At 54.7% G+C, this 13,406-nt stretch overlaps 1 protein-coding gene and 1 long non-coding RNA gene across 2 annotated transcripts; both read right to left on the bottom strand.

Moving 5' to 3' along the window:
* Positions 1-539: 539 nt before the first annotated feature.
* LOC119095118 (lethal(3)malignant brain tumor-like protein 2) lies at positions 540-3,470 on the bottom strand (the record flags this gene model as incomplete). The annotated part of the gene is made up of 6 exons (XM_037218006.1): positions 540-806; positions 1,317-1,850; positions 2,101-2,253; positions 2,711-2,893; positions 3,222-3,281; positions 3,342-3,470. Coding segments are annotated over 6 exons (1,326 nt in total), but the record flags the coding sequence as incomplete, so codon positions are not given.
* A 514-nt stretch (positions 3,471-3,984) lies between these two features.
* On the bottom strand, positions 3,985-8,439 carry LOC119094870 (uncharacterized). The gene is made up of 4 exons (XR_005093828.1): positions 7,779-8,439; positions 5,424-5,486; positions 4,126-4,239; positions 3,985-4,015 (listed from the first exon to the last, which is right to left on the bottom strand). It is a non-coding gene; the product is annotated as an uncharacterized LOC119094870 (long non-coding RNA).
* Between the last annotated feature and the right edge of the window lie 4,967 nt (positions 8,440-13,406).

Here is a 13,406-nt window from a genome sequence, read left to right as displayed (position 1 = left end):
CGGGCCGGCCGCATACCTACTCGCGGCTCCCGCCTTCCGACCAAAGAGAACGCCGGTCCCGAAATGGACCGGGAGGCCTGCTAATGACACCATTAGAGCCTTGGATTACTTACTGACTGTAGTGACATGATAAGCCGACTTAAATATTGAGTGAAACGTTTATTTCTTGTAAGGCACGGCAAAGCTCAAGGGACTGGGTCAACATCCTATGCAAGACGTCAGTCATGACCCCATGCAAGACGCAGGGTAGGTGTAGCTCCAGACATCAGACCAAAGTGAGGCTTCACACGGTACCGGCATCCCTGTCATCACGGTCACGAGGTCACGGACCACTGACCTCCCATGGCACGGCCGGGTTTCGGCAGTTCCTTCCGCGTCAGCGTGCAAGAAAACAGGTGGTTGTTTGGCCTGGGTCACATACCAGCAGGCAGAGACTTCTTCACAGAACTTTAAAAGGACACTGACGAGTCCTTAACACAGCATCGAGATCGATGGCACATCGCCGATCCGGCTGGCCACACGAAGTAAATCACGCGTCTTTACAACAGCTCCAGCTCCAGCTGGTCCTCTTCGGGAAAGGTCTGTACCTCTGCCGGCGCCTGCTCGCCCACGTCCTCAGCCGCCTGATCACCGGACGCAGCAACAGCATCCCCCTCATCTGGCGGACGTCGGTCCTCCTCCCCCTCCTCCGGAGAGGGACGCCGGTCCTCCTCCTCCTCCTCCGGCGACGGATGCCGGTCCTTCTCCGGCGACGAAGGACGCCGGTCCCCCTCCTCCGTCGGCGGAGGACATCCGTCCTCCTCCTCCTGCGGCGGAGGGCGCCGGTCCGGCGAGGTCGACAGAACCATCTCCGCTGCCGCCACCTCATCGCCATCTGCGCAGGCCAGCGCGTCGTCGACCGTAGCTGGCGCTTCCGGAGCTTCGGACGCCGGCGAGCGCACCACGCCGGCCGGCCGAGCCAGCGCCGGACCGCCACCGACTGGAGCGTCGCCGGCGGCCGGAGCGTCACCGGCGGCCGGAGCGTCACCGGCGGCCGGAGCGTCACCGGCGGCCGGAGCGTCACCGGCGGCAGGGGCGTCACCGGCGGCAGGGGCGTCACCGGCGGCAGGGGCGTCACCGGCGGATGGAGCGTCCCTGGCGGCGTCACCGGCGGCGGGGGCGTTACCGACCGATGGGGCATCACCGGCCGATGGGGAGTCGCCGGCGGCTAGAGCACGGCCCAGGCTCTTGGCTAGCCGGGGCCGCGGCCGGCCCTGCCGACGAGCGGGCCGGCGGCGGACGGCGCGGCGCGGCGTCGGCCGCTCGCTGGGCCGCGGCGGCTCCAGTTGGTGCCCCACCAGCCGGCACCAGCCGACCGGGAATATGTCCGGACTGGACGCGTCCACCCACTGGTCGAACCGCTCCTCCCAGCCGTCGAAGTGGATGCGCAGCAGGCGCCCGACCACGGCCGCCACGGTCGCCACGCACACCAGCTGCGGGTCCATGAGATCCACTGCCTCCAGCCGCTGGCCCGGCTGAAAGCCGTGCGAGAGCGGCGGTCGCTGGAAGAGCCGCGCCGGCGCCGCCTGCGCGCCCGGCTGCGAAGCCAGGTACGCCTCCCAGCTGAAGGTGTCGGCCGCGTGGCCGTGCGGCGGCGTCAGCGCCACGCCCACGGTCCGGCAGAACCCCGGCGGGAATATGTACGGCGAGCTGGCGTGGTAGCAGAACCAGTCGGCGTCGGCGCGCCCCGGCTCCGGCGGCAGCGACTCCAGCCGCACCATCAGGAAGTGGTTGCCCAGCACCTGCATGACGGTGGCCACGCCGATGCTGCCCAGGTTCAGCGGGTCCAGCGCCTCCAGCTTCATGCGCACCTGGGGACGGCAGTCGGGTGGGGTGGGCGGTCCAGTCATCACTCACACTGAGTCACAGCGGGGCAGACTAAGAACGCCACACGATACGGACGCGGCTCGCCCACCGGTCAGACACCAACCAGAGCGACGGCGGGTCACGCAGAGATGCGCGCAACATATCACCACAGAAAATCGGTCCGAGAATGAGAGAGAGGAGAGAAAGTGAGACGACAAAATCGGTCCGAGACCATTCTACCCGCCAGCGGCGCACCTTGAAGCCCTCGTGCGTGATGGGCGGCGGCGCCGGCAGGCAGTCCTGCGTAGCGTCCGTGGGCAGGAAGGAGCCCGTCTCGCAGCGCGCCAGGTAGTCGTCCGGCGCCGACAGCCGGTGGCCGACGGCGCGCGCCCAGCCCACCGGGTGCACCTGGCGCGGGGGGGGGGGTACATCACGCAGCGCTCACCCCACCGGCGTCCGACGCGTCCCCCGGGCGTGCCTGCTACATGGGACGGGGACAGGCCGCTCTCTCCGCTCCCTCTCCCTCCGAATCTCACATCCATACCCAGATTAAGGGAGATTAGGCACGGATGGCACAAAACCACAGCGGGAGCAGTTTTAGAGGATATTTAGCACTCGCTAGCTGCAGAAGTATTGCAAGTTGGCACGGCCGATTTCAGCGACATAGGCACCGGAATACAAACTGAGCCCAACACCCATACTTGTAAATCACCATTTCCCTGAGCTTCGCCGACGAATAACACAGCCCTCTGTCAACAAAGCTCAACGCACCACCACCTGACCACAGCTACCGGCTACACGCCCCACATCGCTGACGTCACAGCCGGCGAGGCGCCGCGCACCCGGCGGGCGGCGCGCGACTCACCAGCGGCGAGTTCTCATGACACCAGAAGCCGCCGTCGTCGTCCGGCGCGTCCAGGTAGTGCACGTGCAGGCGGCGGCCGACCACGCGGCTGACGGTGGCGGCGCGCACCTGACTGATGCAGCTCTTGTCCACCACCTCCACCGTCTGGCCCACAGCGAGCTGGGAGCTGAGGCCGGCCACCACCTGCGCCGCAGAGCAGCGGGCCTCAACAGTCGCGGTCGCCCGCTGCACCGCACGGCAGAGCGCCTCAGTGGACAATACCGGTCTTCCGGTGGAAGCCGTGGGACAGTGTGCCCTACAGTGGACAACACTGACCTTCCGGTGGAAGCCGTGGGCAGTGTGCCCTACAGCGGGCAATACTGACCTTCCGGTGTAAGCAGCGGGACAGTGCCCTACAATGGACAACACTAATTTTCCGGTGGGCGCTGTCGGGCAGTGTGCCCTATAGTGGACAATACTGACCTTCCGGTGGAAGCCGTGGGCAGTGTGCCCTACAGTGGACAATACTGACCTTCCGGTGGAAGCCGTCGGGCAGTGTGCGAGTGCCGATGAGCCGCTGCACCAGCAGGCGCTGCCAGTCGGCGCGCGGCCGGGCGGCGGCCGGCGGCGTCAGCGGCAGGCCGTGCGCGGCGCACCAGCCCACCGGCTTCACCTCCTCCGAGCAGAGGTCCACCCAACGGTCCCGGCTGGCGTCGTTGCCCATGCCCTCGAAGCGCACCAGGCCGCGGTAGCCCTGCACCTGCAGCACGGCCGCCGGCCAGTAGGTGGCGGGCGCGCCGCGGCCGGCCGGCCGCTCGGCCACCTCCACGCGCAGCCCGGCGCCCACGGCCCGCCAGGTGGCGTTCAGCGGCGCGTGTCCGAAGCAGCAGACGGGCGCGGCCGTGAACGTCGGGTCACGCATCAGGCTGTCCCAGCTGAACGCGTCCGGCGCCGACTGGCTGGCCGGCGACGGCGGCGGGCCGGCAGAGTCGAGGCGGCATCCCGCGGTGGCAGCGGCGGCGGCGGCGGGCACCCGGCGGGCGCCGCCCGAGCACCGCTGAAGACAGAAGACAGGTCAAATAGGAAACCAATAATTGCGATGTAACATGCAAATGTATGTATCATGTATGATATATGATATAAAACGTGCAAGGTTGAAATGAATAAAAGATAGATCCAGGATTGATGGAAAGTTATAGTGTGATACCATACCTTGATCTTTTTGTATTCTTGCTTCTGCTGATCATTGCCATCACCATCCCTCCCCCTCCTCAACACAGGTTGATCCTTATCAGCAGGCGTAGGCGTGATCTGGCTGATTGGCATCTGGAAAATGAACTTAACATACTACAATTGTACTAATACACCAGAGACATGAGTGACATGAATGATAGATAGATCCAGCATTGATGAAAAGTTATAATGTGATACCCTACCTTGATCTTTTTGTATTCTTGCTTCTGCTGATCATTGTCATCACCATCCCTCCCCCTCTTCAACACAGGCTGATCCTCATCAGCAGGCGCAGGGATGATATGGCTGTCAGGCATCTGGAAAATTAAGTAAACACATTACGATTGTGCTGATACACCAGAGACATGCCCAGTATTCATAATCACCGCCATTCAAGTCATGCATCAACTTTCATTATGCCACACTAAATGCTGTGGTCATGCCAAATATATATATATATATATATATATATATATATATATATATATATATATATATATATACCCTACCTCACCTCATGGTGATCGGAATGATAAAAGATCACTAGGCCTGTAGGCTCCCGTCTCGTCACAGTCCCGGTCCATTAACCAGTCTCGAATTATGGGAAGATTCGGTGTGGGACGTTGTACATGATGTCAGCCCAGTGCAGAAAGTCAAAGAAAATGTGTTCCTGGTCAAATTGCAAGATATTTTCAGAGAGACCCAAGCTAATTGGAATATGGCTTCACTTTAAAGGTCCATTCATAAATTTCATTGCATATTCAGCAGCCTTCCTTTTTAGGGCGTGCCGGTGCCGGATGAGCCAACGATCCGTGCGCCTCTTTACCGGGAAGAAGCGGAGGGGGACCTGGTCCTCCCTTTTGAAGATTTCCTTCATAGCACGATCTTGGCCGTTGCTCCTCAAGCCATCGTGTTTTCCCCCAAAGCGGCCTTCTACAACAAATGTTGACGCTTTACCAACACTTTCAGTGTCAGCCTGAGGCCGGCTGGGCACTAAACATACTTCAACTAACTCGGCGATATCCGGAACATTTGCGTGCAGACCTGTCTCAGGTCGCATAAATGATCGGAGCGCCGCCTCCGGCAGCCAGCGGACGACACCGCTGCGTGTGGGCAGCCACTCGTCTCCGAACCGCTCTCGCTCCGCCACCACTCTACGCCTGAACTCTCTGAACTGCCACAGGAGGCGCGCACACCTCGGTCCCAGGCACGTGGCATTGCACGGCCTCGGAAGAGTCAGGGGTCCGCCCCACAGTCGAGTCGCGAGGTCGACTAGCGTGTCGTTAGCGTAAGTCTCTAGGTCCGTTTTGTTGGTCGGATAGCGCGCGATGTCCAAGATGTCGGTCATGAGTCCCTCGACGTCGGTTTGTCCTCGATACTTCTCAAGGTCTGGGAGTGCAAGGAGTGTCCGCGCAACCTCACGCCGTCGGTGAGTCACTTCCGGCAGGGCGTCAGTGGACGCGTCGGGTGTGTGTGTGTCAGAGAGTTGCCTGCGACTCACCTGTGCTGGACCGCCACTCAAAGCACCGCTGACGACCGCAGGTCCGTCCTCCTCCAGACGACCCTGGAAGTCAGCGTCAGTCAGCTTCGCCATGTCCTGTCGGAACCGATGCACGGCCACCTCGTCGTCAAACACCGTGCATGTCGCGGCCTGGCCAGCTTTACCAAGCGTGACAGCGGGGCGCATGATGTCGAGCACTGCCAGTGCATTGGAAAGGAACCTGGCGTCCCGAAGGGAATTTAGGGCTGATTTGGCATTGTTTTTGTCGATGTCACCACTCGCAATGCCATCCTTGAGCACTGCTGCGGCCACATCGGCCACACCGCGGCCACATCGGCCACACCGCGACGACATCGCGGCCACATCGGCCACACCGCGGCCACATCACGGCTCGTCAAAATACGTTTAATGGCCTCTACCGAGTGCGCCACGAATCGCGTCTCAATAAGGCGCTGAAAGACCACGCATAACAGGCCCAAGTCTTCAGCTGTCCGTCCAGTTTGCCGCTTCAGTTTTGGCGAAGCCGTGAACACGGTTATAATCGAATTTGGTTGCTGGAAAAAAGCCTCCACCCACGCACATGTCTGATGGTGCTTAATTTTGTCCAAGAGAGACTCCAGCAGCTGCGGCTGGTCACTGAGGTGCATGAATGATGGATTTCCATGCAGCTCTCTCCAGATGCGGCCGAAGCCACTGACTGGTCCCGAGTACACGGTCTCGCAGTCCGAAGAAGCAGAGAGGACTTGACGCCCAATTTCGTCCATCGTCAGTTCCAAATCGTTGTTAAGATAGTCAGTCACGTGAGCGAGCACACCCCGCCCGTTGGTCCCGTTGCATCCAGTGACTGCATCACACTGCCGCGGCGGGAGGGTGGCTGTGTAGATGGGAACGGGGTCAGGATACGGTCTCACCACTGCGGTCGTCCCGTGAACTACCACAGTGCTGCCGTCGGTGTCAAGAAGTCGCAAGTTCACAGCCTGTAGCGCACGCCAGTCACTGTGACCTTGTCCATGGACAAGTGCATGTGCCGGGCACGTCCACTCACAAGGTTTGGCGTCTTGATGTGTTGCTTCAGCTCGTCTTCGAAAACGTCATAAATCACGTCCACAGACTGGGCAGCGGCTCGGTGAGTTTGATGATGATTGCCAACTTTGACCTCCAAGGTATCCAGAAGAAGGTGTTCGCGTTCAAAGTCGGCATACGTATGACCACGGGTAATCATGTCGTATGCGATGGTCAGGTTTTTCAGTGGCCTCGCGACGCTCCTCACTTTGCCGCTGCACCAGCCTGGCGGGGGGTCCCGCCCTGCGTGTCCGCTCTGCCGTCACAGAGAGTCAGTGTCGATTCGAGGCCGCATGCTTTGCCAGCCGTTGTTTTTTTTCTGCCGTCCAGGAGAACACCTTGATCAGACCACGGGTCCGTGGTGCCTCTGTCGGTGGAGTGGCGGGTGCACCGCCGACAGATGCCATACTCCTTGTCCCCGCGTGTCAAGTGGTAGCCAGTTGTCTATGTCGCCGTCTGTTGTCGCCTCAGTGTCCGGTTGGGTACCTCTGTCGATATTTGTCAGGGTGATCGGCACGTCCCGCGTCTCGTCTGTGGCCGTCTGCCTACGTCCTGATGAACAAATGGTCAGACTCTCGAGTTGAGCCAGGCATTTGCCAGTCATAGCCTCTCGCCGCCGGTGGCATGTCACAGCATGCACATTTCTTCACTTCAACAAACGTAGTCGGCATTCCTCCAAGCGCATGCACGTCCATGCCTCCTACCACAACTGCATTTCCAGTCTGCCCCGCCCCAACATTTTCTACGGCTCTGCTCTCATCCACCACCTTGCTTCCTACAGCGGGCACTCCTCCCCCCATCTGCACGCCACAAGCCAGCGTCACCTCCACATGCTCACTCTTCACCACCTTGCCTCCTCCAGAAGCCATGATTCCATCCACATGCACAAGCTCACGAGCCTGTTTCACCCCCGCGTGCCTGCTGTCCACCACCTCCTCGCTCCTCAGAAAGCCACACTTCCATCCACATGCACACCACGAGCCTGTTCCACCACCTCCCTGCTGCTCTCTCCACCACCCACCTTGCCTCCTCCGGAGTCACACTTACATCCACTGCCACCAACGACCTGTTTCCACCTCCCATGCATGCCCTCCCAACCACCTCGCCTCCTCCAGAAGCCACACTTCCATCACCGGCAGCACCACGGAGCCTTCCAACCACCTCCACATGCATGCTCTCCACCACCTTGCCTCCTCCGGGAGTCACACTTACATCCACATGCACACCACGAGCCTGTTCCACCTCCACATGCACGCTTTCCATCACCTTGCCTCCTCCGGGAGTCACACTTACATCCAGATGCCCAGACGCAACACCGCGCGACGTCGACGGACCGTCGGGTCCTCCGCTGTCGGGCTGTGATATCAACAAGTCCTTAACCGCACCCTCCTCATACCTCTTCTGACGAACTGACTTCGCCTCCGCTCTTACACATTTCTGCACAAAACCTCGAAGCTTTTTCGGGCCGACCTGGTGCTGGGATCTGGCGTGTCTTGGCAGATTATGCTTTGTCAGCCGCTTGCCACAGGTGCTGCAGGGCACCAGGTCGCCGTCCTTAATCACTTGGTGAGGGCGTCCACGGCCCCGCATGGCCAAAGGGATCTGGAGGAAGGATGGCAATGATGACGAGGTCGCGTGCTACCCTGAGCTCTGTCGACCGGTGTCGCACCATAAGTTCTGCCACCTAGCGGTAAAAAGTGGAATAAGCGGTGATGAATTTTTGTAGATGGCAGCACTTACTGCCACAACCAGCAGTACGCATGACTGTGGAGGGCACATATGTGGAAACTGCTGTGAAGCCACTCAAGGCACTTTCCTGAAAAAAATGTATTTTGGCTCCATCATTTCTTGTATATCCCCCCACATCTGCAGCTGGTTGGAGCACATCCTGAAAGTAAACCTTGAATGTGTTCCTAATTTTTGTCAAGGCATAAAAGCTTGCTATTGACATATTGCTTTGAGCTTGGCTATTGCAGTTGAGGAATGTGTGATGAAATTCGACCAGCATAAAATATTCAGACAAGAGTCTTGGGCTCATGCACATAAACACACTGCCAAACTGTACAAGTACTTTTGACATACTTTTGGCTTCTGTTAGAATGGGATGAGAAAACTTTATGTCACTGGTTCTCACAAAAATTATGTACCTACCATCACTTCTATGAAAGTAATGTAACTAAGCCTAACCTAGCAAAGCTTTACCTCAACTCATCCTGACTAGCCCATTTATATAACAGCACCATTTGTGAGTCACTGATCCTGTAAAATTTCTACTGTTTCTTTCTGTGCAAGTAACCAACTGAACCAAACTTAGAGTAGCCCATATGTTGAACATCATCTTATCATATCTGATATATTTCTTGATAGCAGCCTTTGTGGTAAAATCACAATGCAGCTTGTTTTCAGCTAGTATCAACTTGTGTTTCAGTTCAATTTATTTCTGCCAGCTTGTTGACACCGCAAGTTGATGTCAAAGCAAAACCTAGCAGCCAACTGAGAGGACAGGCCTATGTATAAATTATTTACACTGCTTCTAATAACTTATTCTGATTGTCATGGTTTCTCTCTGTCAAGGGCAATAGTAGGTGTGATCCACAAGACAGTGTCTTCCAACTGTAACTTCAGGATGGCCACAGAACCAGCTTTGCCACTTGCCTTTTAAATTGCAGCAAAGGTAGCTAAGCTTGGCTATTAATACTTAATTATTGAAAGCTTGAAATGTTGGCTTTGCATTAAAAAGGGGATGGTCTATTTGCTGGACACCTAGAGCTACCTTATATCATCATAGTTATGCAGCTTAGGGTATTGTTGGTTAAACATATTATTCATTCCACAGCACTCATTTGCCCAGTCAGCAAACTATCACCACAATGGACAACATCTTGTTGAGACAGGCATGAGGGACCACTGCAACAAACTTAGGGCAAATGTTTACAAGTATGGGACAAAATAGCTTAATTACATATCTTGTGGAATCATAATTTGTGTCATAAACAAGGTTTGATGAATATCAAACAGAAAATGGGCAAACCTGGTTACAAATAATGATCTGAAAGCAGGTCAAGTTCACAACTAGGTGCCCCACAGGAGAAAATTGCTGGTGGGCAGGCTTCTTTCTGCTCTTTCAAATAAAGCCAGTACCTTCTGCATGGCTTGCTCACAAATAGGGTCATCCAACCCAAACATAAAATATAGTTGTCCATCATACCCAACATACATCAAAATGCAAAATAGTAAAGATACCCTCTGCACTACACTCATGAGGGGAACAGAGTTTTGCTGGGCAGAATATTGCTGGTTAACATTTCTGGATTGGCCATGTCAGTTCTGTCCAAAAGGATCAGCTGCAAAATAATTTAACACAGTGAGGCATTGAACCTGGATTGGCTTCAATTTATCATTACTGAGCCCCACTTTGAACCCCAAAAACATCAAAACAGATAATTAATTAGGGATAATTTCCACTATACCTAATTTATTCCTTTGAATTGTCTCTTTCATTTGCTATGAATCATTCACTCCTTGGGTGCATATCAAAATGGTTTAGGCAGCTGGCAAATATATCTGCTATATGCATTAAATATGTACAAGTCTGCAATTGAAGAATTTTTCAGCAAAATTTGCTTATATTTTGGGCTATAGACTGCATCTACTAAAATCATCAACAAGGTAGGATTTAAGTATTTGTATCACCTATATGCTATACCAAGAAAAATGGCAGGAGAGGAATAAGCAAAAAGGCTTAGAGTTGCTCAGTCAAATTTTTATCAAGTCACTTGAATAAAAACCTGTCAAAAAGAGTGCTCAAGTGGTAAGATTTTGCCTTTAAGCTCCATTTAGAAGTCTTTTCTTGAATTTTTCACTCCCACATTTCAGGAGCAGTGCAATTTGGTAGCCAAGTCTTTTTTGAGTAAAAGATTATGTGCAGTAAAACTCTCCACCAGGCCCTGCATGGTGCTTGCATGGCATGACCCCAAAAAATCAGGGATGCATGAAACCTTGCATTTGGCACACAGCTGCACAGGTTGATGGTATTTTGTACACAAACCAAGATCAAGTGCAACCAACTTGAGTTGGTAAAACTACTGGGCTTGGAGGTAACTACTGTCCTTGCTCTGTGCATACATACATGATTAAGACGTAGGTGGAGGCAGGATGTGGCCAAAGGTGTCCAGGTTCTGTGGAGCCTCGTGTATGCTTAGTGGTTCCAAGTAGGCTAGGACTTTGATGATATCTTAAAAACGTGAGAGGAACATATGGGTTTAGTATGTGTGGTTAGATAATTTCAGGCAGGAGTGAAAAATTCAAAAAACATGGGGAAAAGGAGTGAAAAATTCCTCCTCGTATGTCGCTGGTCCCCACCCCGAGTCGGCAATTCTACGACACTGACGGAAACAGCGGGCGGGCGCATCAAAGACAACACGCCGAAAAATGAAATCATTGCGCCACAGATGAAAATATCAAGGCACATCATAGCACTATTCTACTGCTGTCGTCTCCTTGAACCCCGCGGAAAGCAGTCTTTCATTTGCCTCACTTTACACATAAGAAAACGCGTTACGCCAAACTCGTTCAACGTAGCAGTGACATCACGGCAAGCATTTCAGAGCATGTGCACCGAACATCCGAGCGCTCAGAGTTCGGCGTATGACTGAAAACAAATTTCGGCGCACAGAGGGCCGCTGTCTTACGGAATCACAATGCTGCGAGAGTAAATGTAGGCAAAGAAATGCCGCAAATACATCTTTTGTGCACAAATGAACTAAAAACTCAGCAAAATTTGGCTTGGCCTCTCTTTGATGCGACCGACCGCGAGGTTCAGCACACTGATGCCGAGAAGGCGGCTGGCTCAGTGGGTAGATTGTGTTTGCAAGCTGACCTCACCCCAAAGCCTTTGCCAATCAACTTATTGTGTGTGTGGTAAGCAGGGGCGTAGTTCCGCAAAATGAGTTGGAGGGGCTGAACAGGGAAAAATAACCCAATTTGCCACTCAAAATATGCCAACGAACAGGTTTCTCCCGTTATTTTATTCACTTTTCCCAAAAGCTAGAGGTCTGAAGACCAAACTGATCTGCCTATAATTTCGACGACAGAAAAGATCAAAACTTACCATTTGTTACCAATTCACCGGGTTCGTCCTACAGAAAGCCAACCAAGCTGCAATCAATGTCGCTTATCTTGTGCGGTTTGAACTAATACTTTTGACCGTTGGCTCCAGCTTGTCGGTTTTCGAGACGACCGAAGGTCTCCAAGTCCCGCTATCGGGCGATAAATTGGGAAAATGCTCGTATTAACTGGTTCAAGCGTGCTTTCTCTCCGAGGTGACCAATGATTTTTAACGACGACGATGCACACCACTATATATATATATATATATATATATATATATATATATATATATATATATATATATATATAATGTATAAATATGTATGTGTGTGTGTGTGTGTGTGTGTGTGTGTGTGTGTGTTGTGTGTGTGTGTGTGTGTGTGTGTGTGTGTGTGTGTGTGTGTGGTGTGTGTGTGTGTGTGCGCGTGTGTGTGTGTGTGTGTGTGTGTGTGTGTGCGTGTGTGTGTGTGTGTGTGGTGTGTGTGTGTGTGTGTGTGTGTGTGTGTGTGTGTGCGTGTGTGTGTGTGTGTGTGTGTGTGTGTGTGTGTGTGTGTGTGTGTGTGTGCGGGGGGATGTATGTATGCATGCATGTATAGGAGGAAACCGGCTGAGTGCTTTGCAGAGAATACTGGGTCCCGTGCGTCTGCTTAATCGTTTGTAGCCTCTTAACAAGACCCCGATTTCACCACCCCAGCGGTGGGATTCCGGTTCAGCGGACTGCCTCTGCCGGATGATTGGAATGTCCCATGTAATGTTACAACGTGGCTGCCCGTACCGGTCTGAGTCACTTAGCCAGTTGTCAGTTGGCTATCATAGACGAGTCACACAGATGTGCGTATGACAGACACTGGTTCGACGCTCTAGGAAATGAGTTTCAGAAACGACTCCCGAGAGCACACAGATACAAAGTCGCACGTCATTACCCCTACCCGAATTTTGTACCTAAGAAAGTACGTGATGTTCAAACAGATATCGCTGTGTAAAATGCCTGCTGCCGGATGTAGGCAGAGGCTGTTCCGTTGCTGTTGGGTCTGTGCACACTATACGATGAACAGGCGTTCAGCATGCTGGCCGGGGGGTCCAGCCGTCGGTCTGTCAGCTGTCGTCGTGTCGACGGGCAGCGGACCGGACGGACGCGGCCGGACGTTGCCCGCCTCCGCCTCCGCCTCCGCCGCCGGCAACGCCGCTGGCGACTCCCTGGCTGCCCGGCTACCCGGCAGCACCGAGCGCGTGCGAGGCGCCCGCCCGGGAGGCCTCGGGAGCCCCGGTCACGACCCGCGGCGCCCGCGCTCGCGTGCCGCGGCCGGTGCCGGCAAGCCGCCCTTGACGCTCCCATTTTCGCCATCGGTTGCACCGGCCGGGCGGGGAAAGTTTGCCATTGACGCGGGAACCACGTGGCGACCACAGCCTCGGGTACGTTTCTCTTCGCACATCAGCGCAAATCGGAGTCAGCCCTGCGTCTCAATGGCGGGACTCTCGGATGTACTACCGATGCTGGGTGATGCAGGCATTGGCCAGTGGTTATCTTCCGCACGTCGGCGGTGTAGGTGAGCCCGCTGTACCGCAGACCTGGAACATTATGACTGATGAGGCGCCCAATTACACGGAAGTTCTAGCGAACTCACTTCAATGTCAAACGTTTGTGGTCCAGTTTGTCCTCTGTCCGCCATCTTGTCATTCATTCAAAGACATCCAAACCTGTGGCATAGCATACTTATTAACCTATGCTCAGGATTATCGACTAATGCCGATGGTATACAGAGAGAGAGAGAGAGAGAGAGAGGAGAGAGAGAGAGAGAGAGAAGAGAGAGA

The sequence above is a fragment of the Pollicipes pollicipes genome, unplaced genomic scaffold, assembly GCF_011947565.3.
Source record: "Pollicipes pollicipes isolate AB1234 unplaced genomic scaffold, Ppol_2.1 Scaffold_4219;HRSCAF=4965_pilon_pilon_pilon, whole genome shotgun sequence".
NCBI lineage: Eukaryota > Metazoa > Arthropoda > Thecostraca > Pollicipedomorpha > Pollicipedidae > Pollicipes > Pollicipes pollicipes.
The sequence above is the reverse complement of the archived record's forward strand: the minus strand, read 5'-3'. Positions and strand labels throughout refer to the sequence as shown.